The following is a 15,204-nucleotide window of genomic DNA, read 5'->3' as shown; positions in this document are numbered from 1 at the left end:
AAGAACCCTTGAGTGTAAGAGTTTATTTGAATACCTGTGATTGTAGACCTCTGCGTAACATTAATGCTCACATTCCCCTCTTGAGATAAGCTTGGCTGCTCAGCTCTGCTACCAAAACTGTAGTACAGACTTATACCAAAGGTTGGTTTGCTTACACCTGTAGTCAGTTTCTTGTAGCGGTCCCAGAGGGTATTGCATTCAAACTTTGGCAAACAATATCCAATTGGAAAAAAAGGCCAAAATAGCCTCTCACAAAACTGTTGATAACCGTATCAAAATATTTTTTATTCGTTTCCACTCAACCTGTCCCCGAAAGCCAGGAAAATGGGGAATTCAGCACAGCAAACCATTTGTTCCTAGCTCTTACAATGAAAAAACAGGCTTCTTTGCACAACATTTTATTGACATTTAAAAAAAGAAAAATGTTCTCCCTCTATGGTTATTTTCTCTCACCCCCCTACAGCAAACTAGGATTCCTGGGTGTTGTTAAGACCACCTACATGTGGGAAAACAAGCAGCCAAATTTGGCAAGGATATCTCATACAACAAAAGATTCACAAGGCTTTGAATGGCGACATACCGTAATCACGAAAAAAGGCCTTGGCACTGGGGTGGAAACCCATGGCAGTTAAGGATAAACGCAATGTTTATAAATATTTATACTACAACTTTAAGTGTGTAAATGTTTACAGCTCACATTACTCCTCTTAATGTAAGCTTGGCTGCTCAGTCATAGTACCAACAAGTGTATTACAGGCCTATATTAAAAGGTGGTTACCTAATACCAAGAGTTAAGTCTTATAAAGTCCCACACCAGTTGGACGCTACAAATTCTTACTGAAGAGTCAAACACTAACAATTGTACCGCAAGCAACCACCATTGAAGCAATTGCCTTTGAAAAGTAGTTTTAAGAATTCCTATGCGTGTTGTGTTGGTTAATTGAACTAGGTTTTTATCCACCTTCATTTTGTAAATATAATAAATGTATATTTTAATATAACATTTGTGTGTATAACTGTTTCTTTGGACTATTGCATTTACTGGGTTCAGATTTCATACCTACAGCTCACATCTTCCTCTTATGATAGGCCTGCCTGCTCTGCCACTCAACCAAGATTCCTTGAGTAGTACAGATTTATTCTAAGAGTTGGGAGACCTGTATGCCAAAGAAACATTTTATGAAGTCTTGCCTCAAGTGGACTTTAGGAAATCTCAACACCAAAGAGGAGGCAGAAAAGGAAATTGAGTGAAGAAGAAATTAAATATTTTGGTAAAAACATTTCCTCACCAGCGGTGTAGGCAGAGGCAGTTGTCATGGTTTTACGAAAAGGTGTAATAGTCGCTGCCCTCTCAGCTTCCAGTTCAGCCACGGATTTATGTTTCACTGGGACACCCTGTGGGATGTTATTTGGTGGAGGTGCAGGAAAAATAACTTTACCATCCTAAAAGGAATACAAATACATGAAATTAGGTTTTTACAGTATTCAAAGAAACACTTACATCACGAAAGAATTACCAGAGCTGAAAAGCATCACAAAAATATGCATTTTATGTTTAATGAACACAAATGTTTTCCTTACGATTCACACTCATAAGATATTGCGAAGAGCACTCACTTGCAGTGAATTTAATGAGTGTTCCTTACATACAAAAAGCTGATGAGTAACTGCCATTCCTCCAATGATTATCAGTGTAGTTACGAGAATTCTAGTAGCACAGATTGCAGCCTCAGTGTCCAAAGTTGTGCACGTGGTAACCCAGCGGTCTTTGCCTGTAGTAGGTTGCAGACCATCCACTGCTAGGCCTTTTCAGGAGTGCTGTGTTCACAGACAAGGCACGAATGCAGAGACTACCAATTGCAATTAAAAATGAAAAAGAATCCTGGAGGTTGGTCCCTATACTTCACTTGTGTTGGCTGGTGCAGAGAGCAATGGTGTGGTCCCTTTTAAAAATGGATTTCTAAACTTTGACCTGGTGGACATACTTTAGGAGGCCACCAGTGAACAGTGAGTACTTCTGAGTGCTTATCCATACCAATCAAGGTCACAGAGAGTGGTAAAGGCTGAGTCTGTTAGGGAGAATTCTCTGTTTAGGCTGAATTTCCTAACCTAGCGAGTCCCCCAGCAGCTTTGCTGGATTTTTGGGGTTTATTTTTTTCTCCTGCCAAGAGTGAGACACTTTTACCCTCACTCTTGGACATGATTTGAGTGTGTTCCTTTGATTCTAGATGTGTTTAATGGGCTATGTGGTCTTTTACTCCATAGGTCTTCATGTGTTTTTGTGATGTGTGTTACACAGCACCCTCAGTGCAGTAACACAGGGGTGTCATAGTGACCCCCCAGTATAGGCTCCATACCCTGGGACTGACTACCGTCTCCCAGGACATGTAAAGTCACCATTGACTTTACTAGTCTTGAATTCTGAACAGAACCAGTACAAACCATCATATTGTGGACGTACTGGCCGGGGCAACCGGTGTCTGTTAGTCGAGGGGGCACGGCTCCGTCCCCCCTGATCGAGTTTTGGCTGGTGGCAGTGGATACTACTTTTTATATTCGATCGCGAATATATCCCTATGGGATTTCCCATTGTTCGAGGCTACCAACTTTAATTATTTAATTCCTATAGCCTCGAACATACCGCCGGTTTATTTATTTAATATTAATTCTCTGGTTGGTATTTTTTGCCAGAACTCGGATCTAAAATGGCGTTTTTGTTCACTTCTGTGACTCCAACCCAAGTTGAGCCCTTTGTTCCACTTTTTGGCGGGCTTCTCCACAGAAGCGCTCCAATGTGGTGCCACTCTGTCTGGAGTACTTAGGAGGGGTGGAGGGGGATTTAGGCACCCTGGACTGAGTTTCCTAGGCAACTCAAGTCGCACTCCGTCCTGATTGGCCCAAGTGGTGAGCCGGCCGGCTCACCACTTAGCATGTTTGAGTGACAGCTAGGCTGAGTGAATTGGGGTTTTCTGCATAAAAGCAGGGCTTTGGGGACTGGAACTTTAAAAGTCGCCACAGGACCTAAGAATCCGACGAGGGAGAAGCTGAGCCGACCTGCGACGACACCACCGGTGGAGCCCTGCTGAACAGTCTCACCACTTTTCCCAACGACAGAGGAGATCTCCAGCCCGGAGAGACTTCTTCCTTCGACTGGTGGGGATAGCCAGTCTGCTTCCTTGTTCGCTTCCTGGAGCATCTCGTGGCCGCCTTGCCTGTGCCAAGCACCCATGCAACCGGGATACCACGTTTTACCACTACCACGAATCAAAGGATAGTACCTTTAACCGGAAAACTCTGCGGCTGGTTTCTTCCCTGGCAGTGCAACGACCTTCATCTTTCCTCCACGTCGAGATCTTCTCTTCCTCTGGACGATGCCGTGACTTTCACCTGCTGCCAGGAACAACTGCCGCCGCTGGAGGATCCTTTCCACATAAGGTACCGTGTTCCGCCTGGCTTCCCTTGCAACCGACTGTACGGGGTAGATTTAGCCCTCGGCTTTCGACCCTGGGTTAGCCTGGGACACCCTGGCTAAACTTTTCTGAGCCTAACTAAAACCTTTCTCCTTCTCCTGAACTCCCTGCAAGACTTTAAGCCTGTTGTCATTGTGTGATCTTGGTTGCATTTGTGCCCTGCTCTCGCCAAGGGTGGGCCCGGCCTATGGACTTTGGCTCACAAGTAACTTGACTTTCCTGCCTTGCTTAAGAGTTCCTAAGTATTAGTGTGGTGTATTTTCCTACATTCTGCCTTTTTCCCTCCCTTTTTCGTTAACTTATTGGAGGGCCATCTATAGTTAAGCGCTCACCTCTGTATGGAAATATGTGGTGTTAAGTAAGACTTGTCTGATATGGAATAAGGGATGTATATATAATAGTAACTGTTTACAGTGATTTACAATAGTGCTGGAGTGTTTCAATAAGTGTGTTTTTAAATAAATAATTATATACCTTGATACCAAAGCTCTGGTCAGTGTTTGCTTGTGCTATTGTATCCGAGTGCCTATTGTGTATACTTTGCATACTGCCCAACTCTTCTTGAGGGAGGTCTGACTGCTCAGCCACAGCTACCAGGTAAATCTGGGTGGTACAGACTGCTACCAAGTGGGTTTACTGCCAACACCTGTAGTCCTAAATCTTTTGCAGTGGTCCCCAAGGGAACTGCCTAACAGAGTCGCATGGAGAGATGTGTGTGTGGTCAGGGGTCAACAATGAATCCACACAGTGAAACAATCAAGGAATACATAGCCAGTGACTTATACAAATACTTCATTTATTGTAGGCCCATGAACACAATATGATGAAAAATGACTAGGTAATAGCATCACTAAAAACTAAATGTGAAACATACAATCACAGTTATACAGTGCAAAATAATCAATTTGCCACCCACCCCTTCCCAACAATACCTTGAAGGGAAGTAATTCTATTTAGCACCACCAGTCCACCAGAATTACAAACCTAACTTTTTAAGGTCCAACCCAAAGTTGAATGGGGCATTGTGACCAAAGGTTTTCAAAAGGCTTTTAAGAGTTGGGATAAAGTGAGAGGAAGTATCCAGAGTGTTAGGGAGCTTTATCATTTTTATGCTTCATTCCCTCTCCTAGTGAGACTCCCCCCACTCCCCCCCAGCACTTTTTGCTGGACTTCTGGAACATTTCCTTTAATCCTGAAAGAGTGGAACCTTTTTCCACTCATTCATTCTTGTGGGGCCTGTCTTTTGGAAATCTATTCTTTGTATTCTACCAGTACTATGGAGTGTGTTTTGCTCCACAACTCTTAAAGGCATCAGTATTTTACTATTGCAGCACACAGCTATGGGCAGTGTTGCTGGGGACCCTTGCGGTCCCCATTTGAGATTCTTTTTCCTATCCTCATGTAACTACAGTTCTAAAGGATATGGACACTTAGTATCTCTCCCAAAAACGTTATAGAGATTGGCACATACCACCTTATGTGGAGTGCCAAAGCGAAACCCAGCCCCCCCCCTCCCCTTGTTAGGTAAGGATTAGTGCAGTCTTGGGGGCGCTGTTGAGCAGCCCAAAGATGGCTACCTAGTCTCACAGCTCTGTGTGCCGCCAACGGAACATTAGCTTTAGAAGGGGATAAACCCAACAAAAACTCAGCAAAAGCTGCATGCAGGCTACGGAAGCCTTCACCCACAATCGGTCCAACTTTGAGATTAATCGATAGCAGCAGAGCGGAGATCTGAACTGGTGCATGCTACACTGCAACGGCTGCCCTGAGTCCGCCATCTGACTACCGGCCGCGCTGTGGAAGATGCCGTGCGGTGAAACTGCATTGGTCCCTGCCTGCCCGTGCCCAAAGGCACTGCTCGGCGAGCTGAGCCGGCACTCCAGACTCCAGCAGTCTTGCGACTGCACGAGCCCCTACCTGCATTGCATCGACAGGCCCCTCCGGGCGCCCGCCTCCCGAACTGAGACCAGGCGCTGGCTGGCGCATCAACACCCTAGCAGCTGGGCGGTGTCCAAGCGGGAACCCCACACCAGTGGCCGGTGGAGGGACACGGGGGGGACGTGGCACCAGTCTGAGCATTGGCCCCCACGGTGCCAGCGCAGCCTGCTCCGCTTGTTGGGACCCGCTTGTTGGGGCTGCTGAGGAGGCCCATCTGACGTACCACAGAGCCCGTGGTGGCCTGGCCTGGCCCGGTCCTGCTGCAGGGCTGGAGCTGGCGAAGAGAGATGCATGGCCTGGTCGGGCTGGGCAGCTCCCTGAAGCGCTGTACCCAACCCTATGGAATGTCGCACTGCTGAGGCGGGTTCCGACGCCTGGAAATTCTGAAGGGTACCCCCACGCCAACACAAGTAAGAACGCACTAAGAGGAAACGAATGTGTGTTGAGAACTGGACACTGAATCATATTGAGGACTTCTGGCATACCCCCACCACTCCTGGCTCACAGAACCTCCCTGCTATCCAACGCACCTCTGGGGTGGCAACACACTGTGCAATTACGCCACCCTTGCAGTGCTGAAGTGCAATGAATGGAACTAGCTACGTACCCTAGACCCATATAGCTTGGTGTAGCTGGTGCCGGTTGCCCCATCACCCCGCTGACACTGGGCTTTCCCTCCCCAGTCCCCCCGGATCGAATACCGGTCTGAACCCCGTAAGTGCCCACCATCAAGCTGCCACCTGCTGCGCCTGCACCAGCTGCCCCCACAGGGTGCAAATCTGAGACACCTCGCCTGTGCACCTCTCTAAACCTCCAACATCAGACTGCGGATGCCATCCACCCATCCGGAAGTCTCCTATACCCCGCCCCCCGAAAGTAGGGGAACACTGTGCATCAAATGGGGGCACTTAACACCAAGTAAAAAGCACGGCCACCCCCCGCTCTTAATACGGGCCCCTTCTCCTATTGTTTAAACTGCTCTGGTCCCTCCGGCGTGATCCAGGGAGAACTGCGGGGTCCAGCCGCACCGTCCCAGCTACGCTGGAAGTTAACTAGGATCACCCAGAAGCGTAGTGGGACCATACCCAGTGTGGGTGCCTCCTGGTCTTGAACCATGTGGGCTGCTCTCTAAGAGAAGCCTTAGGTCCGCTTGTGCCACCTGACTGCCAGGAGAGTATAACGACTCCCCCCATAATGTCCTATAGGTCTCAGGGGGGGGGGGGGCCAACAAGGTTGGAGCCATGGATAAGTTCGCTAAAGCCACGTCCAGACCTGAACAAGGGGGCCCTTCCACTGATCAGGAGGATATAAACATACCCCTAGATCCCCCTCAACCTGACTTGACGGAATCCATGGCAAAGAACTTTGCTGCCTTCCATGAAAAACTTGATATAAATGCTAACGTAGCGTCCCTCAAAACCAAGTTTGACCAACATGGTGCCAGGGTCACTGAGGCAGACACAAGGATTGGGGTTAATGATGGGGTACACACACTGCAAGACACTGTCTCAGAGCTCGCTTGTGACATGAAACTTATCAAAGCCAAGTGAGATGATCTGGAATCCAGGTCACGCAGAAACAACATTCGCATCGTGGGATGTCCCGGAGTCTGCACTCAAGGGCGCATGGAACTTGCAACTGAAAACCTCAAAAATGTGCTTGCCAATCCCAAGCTCTCCCCGTACTTCACCGTTGAGCATGCACACCGCACACTAGCCCCTCGTCCTTGGAGACTTTCAAGGTCTATCATTGCAAAGATCCTGAACTACAGGGCTAGGGATCATATATTCAGACACGCGAGAGAAAGGAGAACTAAGGCTGGACTCGCAGGTCATTAGAATCTTCCCCGAATTCTCAATAGGTGTGCAGATTGAGTGACGCCAATTCAATGGAGTGAAGAAAATGCTTACAGATAAGAAAATTGACTATGCAATGCTCTTTCCCGCTCGCCTATAATTCCCCCACTGCAACAAACTTTCACAGTCCCAGATGAAGCAGGGAAATTCATACCGCTTAGAGATCCAGCGGATGACATGATGGACAATGACTGAGGGTGATATCACCCGTCTACTGGTCCGGGGCCCTCTTCATGTGCTCTCTTGCCCCAAAGCTCGTGGCCCGATTGCCCTTTAGATGCATAATATTGACGGCGGAAAGGCCCCAAAATCATTATCACTATCCCACCTTTGCTCGGTCTTGAGAGCGATCCCGATCCTATCACTAACCATACATCAGCCGAGGGAACACCCCTGGCTAACAGATCTGTACACTGATCATAGGGTTTGTTTTACAATTGTTATGTTTGCACCAGTTTACAATTTGTGGCATCTCTTGTGATTTAGAGCATTATCTGCTGTTATGAGACATAAGGTGTATCTCACACTGACCTACTAGCAAATGTTGGCCACACGGCAGTGGCAACCTCAAATGTTTGCGTATTTGTTGGGTTTGTGCCCCAGTTGGGCATGCAGCCTGGCTGTGCCAAGTTGGGGATGACACGCCGAGGTCTGCTCTGCGAGGGGGGGGATAATACACTGCTGGTCAGGGTTGGGCAGTGAGGGTGGGCGGGGCTCAAAGTTGGGGAATGTTACAAAGAAAAAGATAAGTTAGTAGTGGCTTGGTCTGAGGTGTGCAAGAGGCACGCTGCAGAGACACACAAGATTCTGAATGGTGCCAAATTCTACTACTGAGATGTTCCATAGTCCTACAGCATGCCCATTAAACTGATGTCATGGAACATTCGAGGGTTAAGTAACTTTACAAAAGCCCGTAGAATCACTGCTTACGCCCAGAGACACAGAGTTAAAATACTCCTGTTACAGGAGACCCACGCCTTGGGTCACCTTGCATTATGTCTTGCGCCATCCTGGGGATCCAACAGGTTCTATACAAAATGTTCCACTCAGTTCAGGGGAGTGCTAATCCATAAGTCTGAAATTCCTACTGAAAGCGAGCCACATAGACCCCGAGGGTAGATATGTAATTTTTCACTGCATGATATCCAACGAGGAATATTTGCTCGTAAACACATACGGTCCAAATATTGAAACTGCAGATTTTTTTGATGAGGTGGCAGCTATACTAATGGGATATATTGTGGTTCCCGTTATATGCGGTGGGGACATTAACGTAGTACTGGACAATTATGTTGACAGAACAGTGGCAATGAGTAGAGCTATGTCCCGAGCTGCACGCCGGTTACAGAGACACATGGGATCACTGAACATACGTGATACCTGGCAAACACTCCTCCCGCACATGAGGCAATACACCCATTACTCGTCAGTACACGACAGCTCATCCAGAATTGACAGGTTCTTACTGTCAAGTGGACTGATAGGCAAGGTTATAGACACCCAGATACTGTCCCGTACGCTCTCAGACCACTCCCCGGTGACTATACTGATTGAGCTAGGGACGGCCCCACCCACCCGTTCTGCCTGGCGCTTCAAATAGCAGGCGCTGCTCGATATTGTATTTAAAGCTGAGATCCTATCGGATATAAACACCTTCTTTGACTGCAACAAACAAGATACAACCGCGGGTATTCGCTGGGAGGCCTATAATGTCTACATTAGAGGCATGTGCATCTCGAGGGAAGCGGGAGTACTAAAAGTTATAAAACACGACCTACCCTGCTCGGTGACTAGACTTAAGGAATTGAAGCTGGAATGTCCCACATCCTCTACCCCAGCTAAACTGGCGCAGATAAGGTCGGAACTGGACACCTTTGAATCCCATGCTCTGAGGGAGATGCGCTATTATACTTGGCAATCGCAGCTCGGAAATATGGGGAGAAGGACAGAACAGGGAGGAGTCCATCTAGGCTGGTGTGTGCCGAAGGCGGTAGGTCCCAGATCGATGGTATCATGGACGCAAGGGGCACCTGGCACTGGCCCGACCAGCAAATCCTCAACACCTTCTCGTAATTTTATGCTGCCTTACATGCGCCCCAACACGAACATAGCACCAGAGACATGAATTACCATGACATACATATCCCAAACCACTAGAGAACAGCTGGACGCTCAGGTCACGCTTGATGAGAAATTTCAAGCCATCACAGATCTCCCAAGCCATCACAGATCTCCCAAAGGGCAAAGCCCCCGGACCGGACGGGCTCACCTCTGAGTTCTATCAAGAACAAGTAGCCCTCCTTGCGCCGAAACTACTCGAAGTCTGGACTGAATCACTGCTCATCCATTCTCACCCGGTCCCTACAAGAGACTCATCACAGTTTTTCTTAAGCCAGGTAAATCCAGCGACGAGTGTGGGTCCTACAGGCCCCTGTCACTTAATACAGACACTAAGATACTCGCTAAAGTCATTGCCAACAGATTTCTTCTGATCATGCCGCACCTTGTCCATGAGGATCAAAGCAGCTTCGTCCCCGGGCGCTTCTCTACCCTCAATATCTGGCAGCTATTCAACGTTATGTCCGGGATTGACCAGGGGGCTGACACGGTAGCGGTCACACTAGACGCCCAGAAGGCCTTGGATATGGTCTCCTGGCGATATATGTGGGCAGTAATGGAGAAGATGGGCGTCGGCCAGCTCATGATATATATCTAACTACTATACACGAGCCCTGAAGCCAAGGTACTGGTCAATTCCCTAACCTCTGCATCCTTCACCTTGCAGAGGCACTCGCCAGGGCTGCCCGTTTTCCCAAATTCTGTTCGCACTGTTCATCGAGCCAATGGCTGATAGCGTCCGAGCCCACCATGCCCGCAAGGGCATAAGTCTACAAGGCGTGCCAGAAATAATATCACTGTATGCAGATGTATTGCTCTACATCAGGAATCCATCCACACATCTGCTTCAACTAACAGTAAAATCCCAGTAGAAACTAACAAACAGAAAGTGGCGAAAAAAGACTGGGGCCATTTTGTAAAAATGGACACTCATGTGTGCTGCACTGCAGCCGAGGGTTCACTGGTAGTAAAATTAAATCACTGCCACCAACCATTTAAAGTAGGTTAGTGTACCAGAAAATGTTACATTTGAAATGGGATAAGGAATTACTAGGTAAAACCCCCCACCCCCAGAACTCCACATACGGTGGTCTGAGCTGGTCCCACAAAGAGAAAGGTAAGACAGGTGTTATGAAAGATTGGGTGCTGTACCCTTTGGAGAGTGTAAAGACTGGAAGGGGGCATCTGTACTCCTGCTCTCTATATGGCAGAGTAAAAGCATAGATGCACCCCAGCCAAGGTCCTCTGTTTGGTAGCTGTGGTCGAGCAACCAAGGCTTATGCTCTCAGATGGTGATGCGGGCTGGTTCTTAAGTACAGTGTAGTCCCCCAAGCACCCACAAAGGAATGTCCACACACTATTAGTGAAAAAACTGGTCTTTATATAATAAAGGTTCAAGGTTAAATACACAATCACAATAACTCAATTTGTGCTCAGTTAATCTACAATGGCAAATATATACAGTTCTACGTTGTACCACAATAATGATCAGATTTCATTAAAGTGCATCAACTGTACTTAGTTTAAATGTCACACAAATCAAGTAATAAAGTGAACAAACAATAGACAGAGGAAAGCAGTTGGTTAGAACAATTGGCAGAATACTGGCCCCGTTTACTAGACAGTTCTTTGTGGAGATTTCCCTGCCCCCCGCCCCCTCTGCCCACCTGGGCATCCTGTAAATAAAGATAACATAAATCCAGTCCACATATTGTCCACAAGAATCTTATTTCCTTCTAAATAGTTCTACAACCCCAATGTACCTGGAATAGTAGATTGACGTCAGGTCGTCGACGGATCCTTCTTGAGCGGCTCCCTTTAAAAAGGCAGGAGACACAGATTGTCGAGATCCCTCGAAGGAATGATTAACAACGACATCGGGGCAGCAGCTGTGGTCCTGGCGGTGCTCGTCGACAATCAGTCGTGGATGTCCTGGAAAGACAAGGCGTGCAGGGCACCTCAGCGTCGATAGTTCGGGACCGTAAAGAGTCTATGAAGAACTTTGGACCAGCGAGGGTGTTGAGTTGTCCAGCGTCTGTGGTTTTCGGGTGGCGGGAAACTCACCGGCGGATACCACTTGGCATGTCGGTGGCGTTGACTCTCTCCAGCGGGACTAAGTGGTCGACGGTGCTGCGAGGGCTTTCTGGAATTCAAAGGTCTTAATCAAGGGAGTGTTGCAGCACCAGTCATCGGCGGCTCGACGTCAAGCGGAACCCGCTTCTGGTTAACACCACTTGGACGGGCCTCCAGCGGTTATAGTAAATCTGCAAACCCTGGTCTATGACGGTGGGCAAAATGTCTGGTGCTCCTCTTCGTTCTCCTCGGCGGTCCCATCTCCGGTCAGCAGCCTGTCGAGGGTCTGACTTCCAGGGAGCTTTGGCAAAGGTTAGCAGTGCACGACGCTCCCACGTAGCTCGTGGAGGGGTCTCCTAGCCAGGTCCTTTCTCAGATCAGTCTCAGCGTCATGGCGGCTTTCAGACTGCAGTGAAGGTAACAGCGTTTGACCTTCTTCGGGCACGGTGGTCGAGAGCCAGCATCAGTTTCGACTTCAGCTTCTGAACAAATTCTAGCAGTGAGACGCCCACAGATATACTGGTCTGTCATTCATTCATTCTGCTGGGTCACACTCAGGCAACCAATCACTCAGAAGGGCATTCAGCAGTCAGGCAGCCAATCAGGCTTACAGTGCATTCGGGCCATTCTCCTCCCTCTCAGACACTAACAAGGAATGTGTATTGGGACAAGTCCCCAGCCATTCAGCACTACACACTGCATTCATACCAGTTTCAGGCAGTGCTGTCATTGTGTCACATGCCAGAAACTAGACACCCATAACAAGAAGTGCATATTGGTCATCCAATCCATTCACCCAGGTCCCAAGGTCCCACCCACAGGGTTTACCCACAACATACAGTCACTGGAAAGGCTCCAGCCAGACTGGCCTCGAATTCACCGCAATACCATATATGGTACTTATATGTAACAACCTGTCAGGGAGAAGGGACAGAGGCAGGCCTTCCCAGGACTTTGGGAAAACAAGGTTACAGGCAACAGAAAGCAAGAGGCCACAGGGGCCATCTTGTTTCCTATCAGGAATCAACTGATTCCAATGGCAGGGCCTGGGTATCCCCAAAATGGAGGATACTCAGAGCACCGATCAAATTCAGCATGGAGCTGCCACCAGCCATACCCTGCTCTGTGGACCACAAACAGGTGCCCAGAAACATACACCAGGGGCACAGGGTTGTACCCCCACCCATGGATGCCATAAGGGTATCACAAGGGGCTGTACAACAAACCAAAAATAGGAAGAGCGGCACTGGCGGACTACAGGACAAGGACTGGGAGGCCCTATCCCTCCAATTTATTTCCAGCCTCACATAGACTACAGTAACCTTGTCCTCCTGGCAATAGGAACCCAACCCTCAGGTACAAGTATGTACTACACACATTGGTAGGGTGGCTGAGCAGCCAGGCTTATCTCAAGAGGGGTCAATGTGAGCAGCAGGGCTTTTACCCAGACATTCACAATGACAAGTATTCAAATAAACTTACACTCAAGGTTGATTAAACAATTATTAATTTCTTTAACAGCCAGTTATATAAGCCTTCTTCAGACGGGAGCTTAACATGCAACACTTAAAAATTAACTTCAAAACACACCCTTAGTTTCTCTAATCAGATGATACCCATCGGTGACGGCACACAGACACCCTCAGGTGACTTAAATAGCTAGGACACTGGACAGATTTATCACTGGTACATTAAGAGCAATACTGAGTTTGGTGCAAATGTTAGATAGGGGAATTAAAGGTTAACAAATAATTCATAAACTGGTAAGTGCTTTTTGGACCTTCCAATGCAAAGTAAATGTAACTCTTTCCTGAGATAAGAAGAGTCTCTCAGGGAGCCAGGACAGCCAATGTTAGTTGGGCAAAGTCTAGGGGAGCTGCAGATCCTCTTTGCAGGAAAGTAAGTCTTGCAAAATATTTTCAGAAAGGTTTGTAGAAATAAAATCACTTGAAGGGCCACAAGCTGTGAGGCCTGTGAAGGGCGAAGCTGCAAGCAACTCTGCAAGGGCAACCAAGACCAGTCTCAACTGAGAACAAGTAAGGCTACACCACAAGTAAGTCCTATTACATTACAGCACCTTTGGATAGAAGAAATGGTTCCAACTGGCTTCTGTTCCTGTACAGCTCTGCAGATCCTGGTGGTCCTGGGCATGAGTCGTGGGGACAAGAGGGTGGACGTCTGGAGACTCCAGCTCTACAATGGGAAAGTCAGCAGCAGCAATGGACAAACTTCAATTCAGCTGCACTTTGCAGTTTCAGCTCCTTGCGTCTACAGCAAATCGCAACACTGTGGTTCTCGGATACAACTTCAGACTTCGCTCGCATCTGGGGTCCAGCACTCTTGAGGTGGTTCAGGCTTGGTCATTCCTGCTTCAGAGAAGTCCAGAGGATCTTCCCTGGCGCTCGGGTCCGACTTAAAAGCAAATCCACTCAATCTGGTGTTCCTCTACCTGGCACTTCGGTTCCAGCGGCAGCAGCGGAAGTACAGCAAGCTTTGAGAGCATGTCCAGATGAGTTCACTTTGGGATTGATTGGTCCCACCAACCCAAGGGAAGAAGTCGTCCTTGCAGGGCTTATCTAGTCAAAACTAATCTGGAGCTTCAGCACAGCAGCAGGGCTTCACCGAGCAAACCAACGGTCCAGGAGTTGCAGCAGGAGTCTCTTCCAAGTTCTTCTTCAGATGCCTTCATCTAGTGGTCGACTGCCTTCCAAGCCAAAAAGCTTCTCCTTTTATGCAGGTTTCTCCCATTCATTCCAGCCTAGCTGTCAATCACACAGCAGGGTGGCTGTCCTCCAAGCACAGCCAGACAGCCAATCACCCTTGGTGCATTCCTGTAATCAAGGGGATTAAGCACAGGGAGTTTCGGGCACCTCCCGCACTTCCTGCCCCTGCCAGACATACTGGAGCCAGAGGCTGGCTTCACTTGTTAGTACTGCCAAAGATAAAAAGTACAAAAAGGGACCAAACCTAGTTTGGTGGGCAGAGTAAATCTCAAGGAGGACCACGCCAACAAAAAATTGCACAAAAAAAAAAAAGACTGGGGCAATTTTGACAAAATGGGCACCCATGGGTTCCTTACTGCAGCTGCGAACGCAGTCCATGGTAAAAACACAATGGTAGTAAAAAGTAAACCACTGCCACCAGCCATTAATTGTAGAAAGGGTAACAAAACTGTTACATGGCAAACTAGACAAAGGGGATACTAAGTAACCCCTTGTTAGGCAAAGTTTGTATGCAGTACCCTTTGGGACAACTACAGACAACTAGGACTACAGGTGTAAGCACAACCAACCTTTGGTATAAGTCTGTACTACACAGTTTTGTGGTAGCGTTGCTGAGCTGCCAGGCTCATCTCAAGAGAGAATGTGAGCTGTAAGGATGTTACACAGAGTTCTAAAATTACAAGTATTCAAATAGCCTCTTAAACTCCAGGTTTCTTGGTAAAACACTTATTAATTTATTTCACAGTCAGTTATAAAACATTCACTAGAAGGAAGCAATCTATAGCACACAAAAATATACTTCAGTACTTCACAATATCAGGTTCTGAGACATTTAAACTACTTTGAAGGAGGAGCAAAATGGCATTCAGAGCATTTGAAGTGCGAGCAAAAAGGCATAAGTTAAAACAAATATTACAGTTACTCTTTAACAGTGCAAATAGTTTGCGTTCCCCAGAGAAATTGATTCAATGCAATAGGTCAGGCCGAAGTCAATGGGCTAAAATCTTGTATAGGATAAAGCAGTTC

General features: G+C 47.7%; 1 protein-coding gene across 1 annotated transcript in view; it reads right to left on the bottom strand.

Annotated features, from left to right (window-relative positions):
- NNT (nicotinamide nucleotide transhydrogenase) overlaps nucleotides 1-15,204 on the bottom strand; it is an 832,744-nt gene that overhangs the window by 508,772 nt on the left and 308,768 nt on the right. Inside the window, exon 10 of the mRNA XM_069627238.1 lies at nucleotides 1,290-1,443. Coding sequence (XP_069483339.1) covers nucleotides 1,290-1,443 — 154 coding nt within the window. The remainder of the gene's footprint in view (nucleotides 1-1,289; nucleotides 1,444-15,204) is intronic.

Source organism: Ambystoma mexicanum, chromosome 6p, assembly GCF_040938575.1.
Source record: "Ambystoma mexicanum isolate Mex_15411 chromosome 6p, UKY_AmexF1_1, whole genome shotgun sequence".
NCBI classification, from domain to species: Eukaryota; Metazoa; Chordata; class Amphibia; order Caudata; family Ambystomatidae; genus Ambystoma; species Ambystoma mexicanum.
This window is presented reverse-complemented; position numbering and strand designations above follow the sequence as displayed.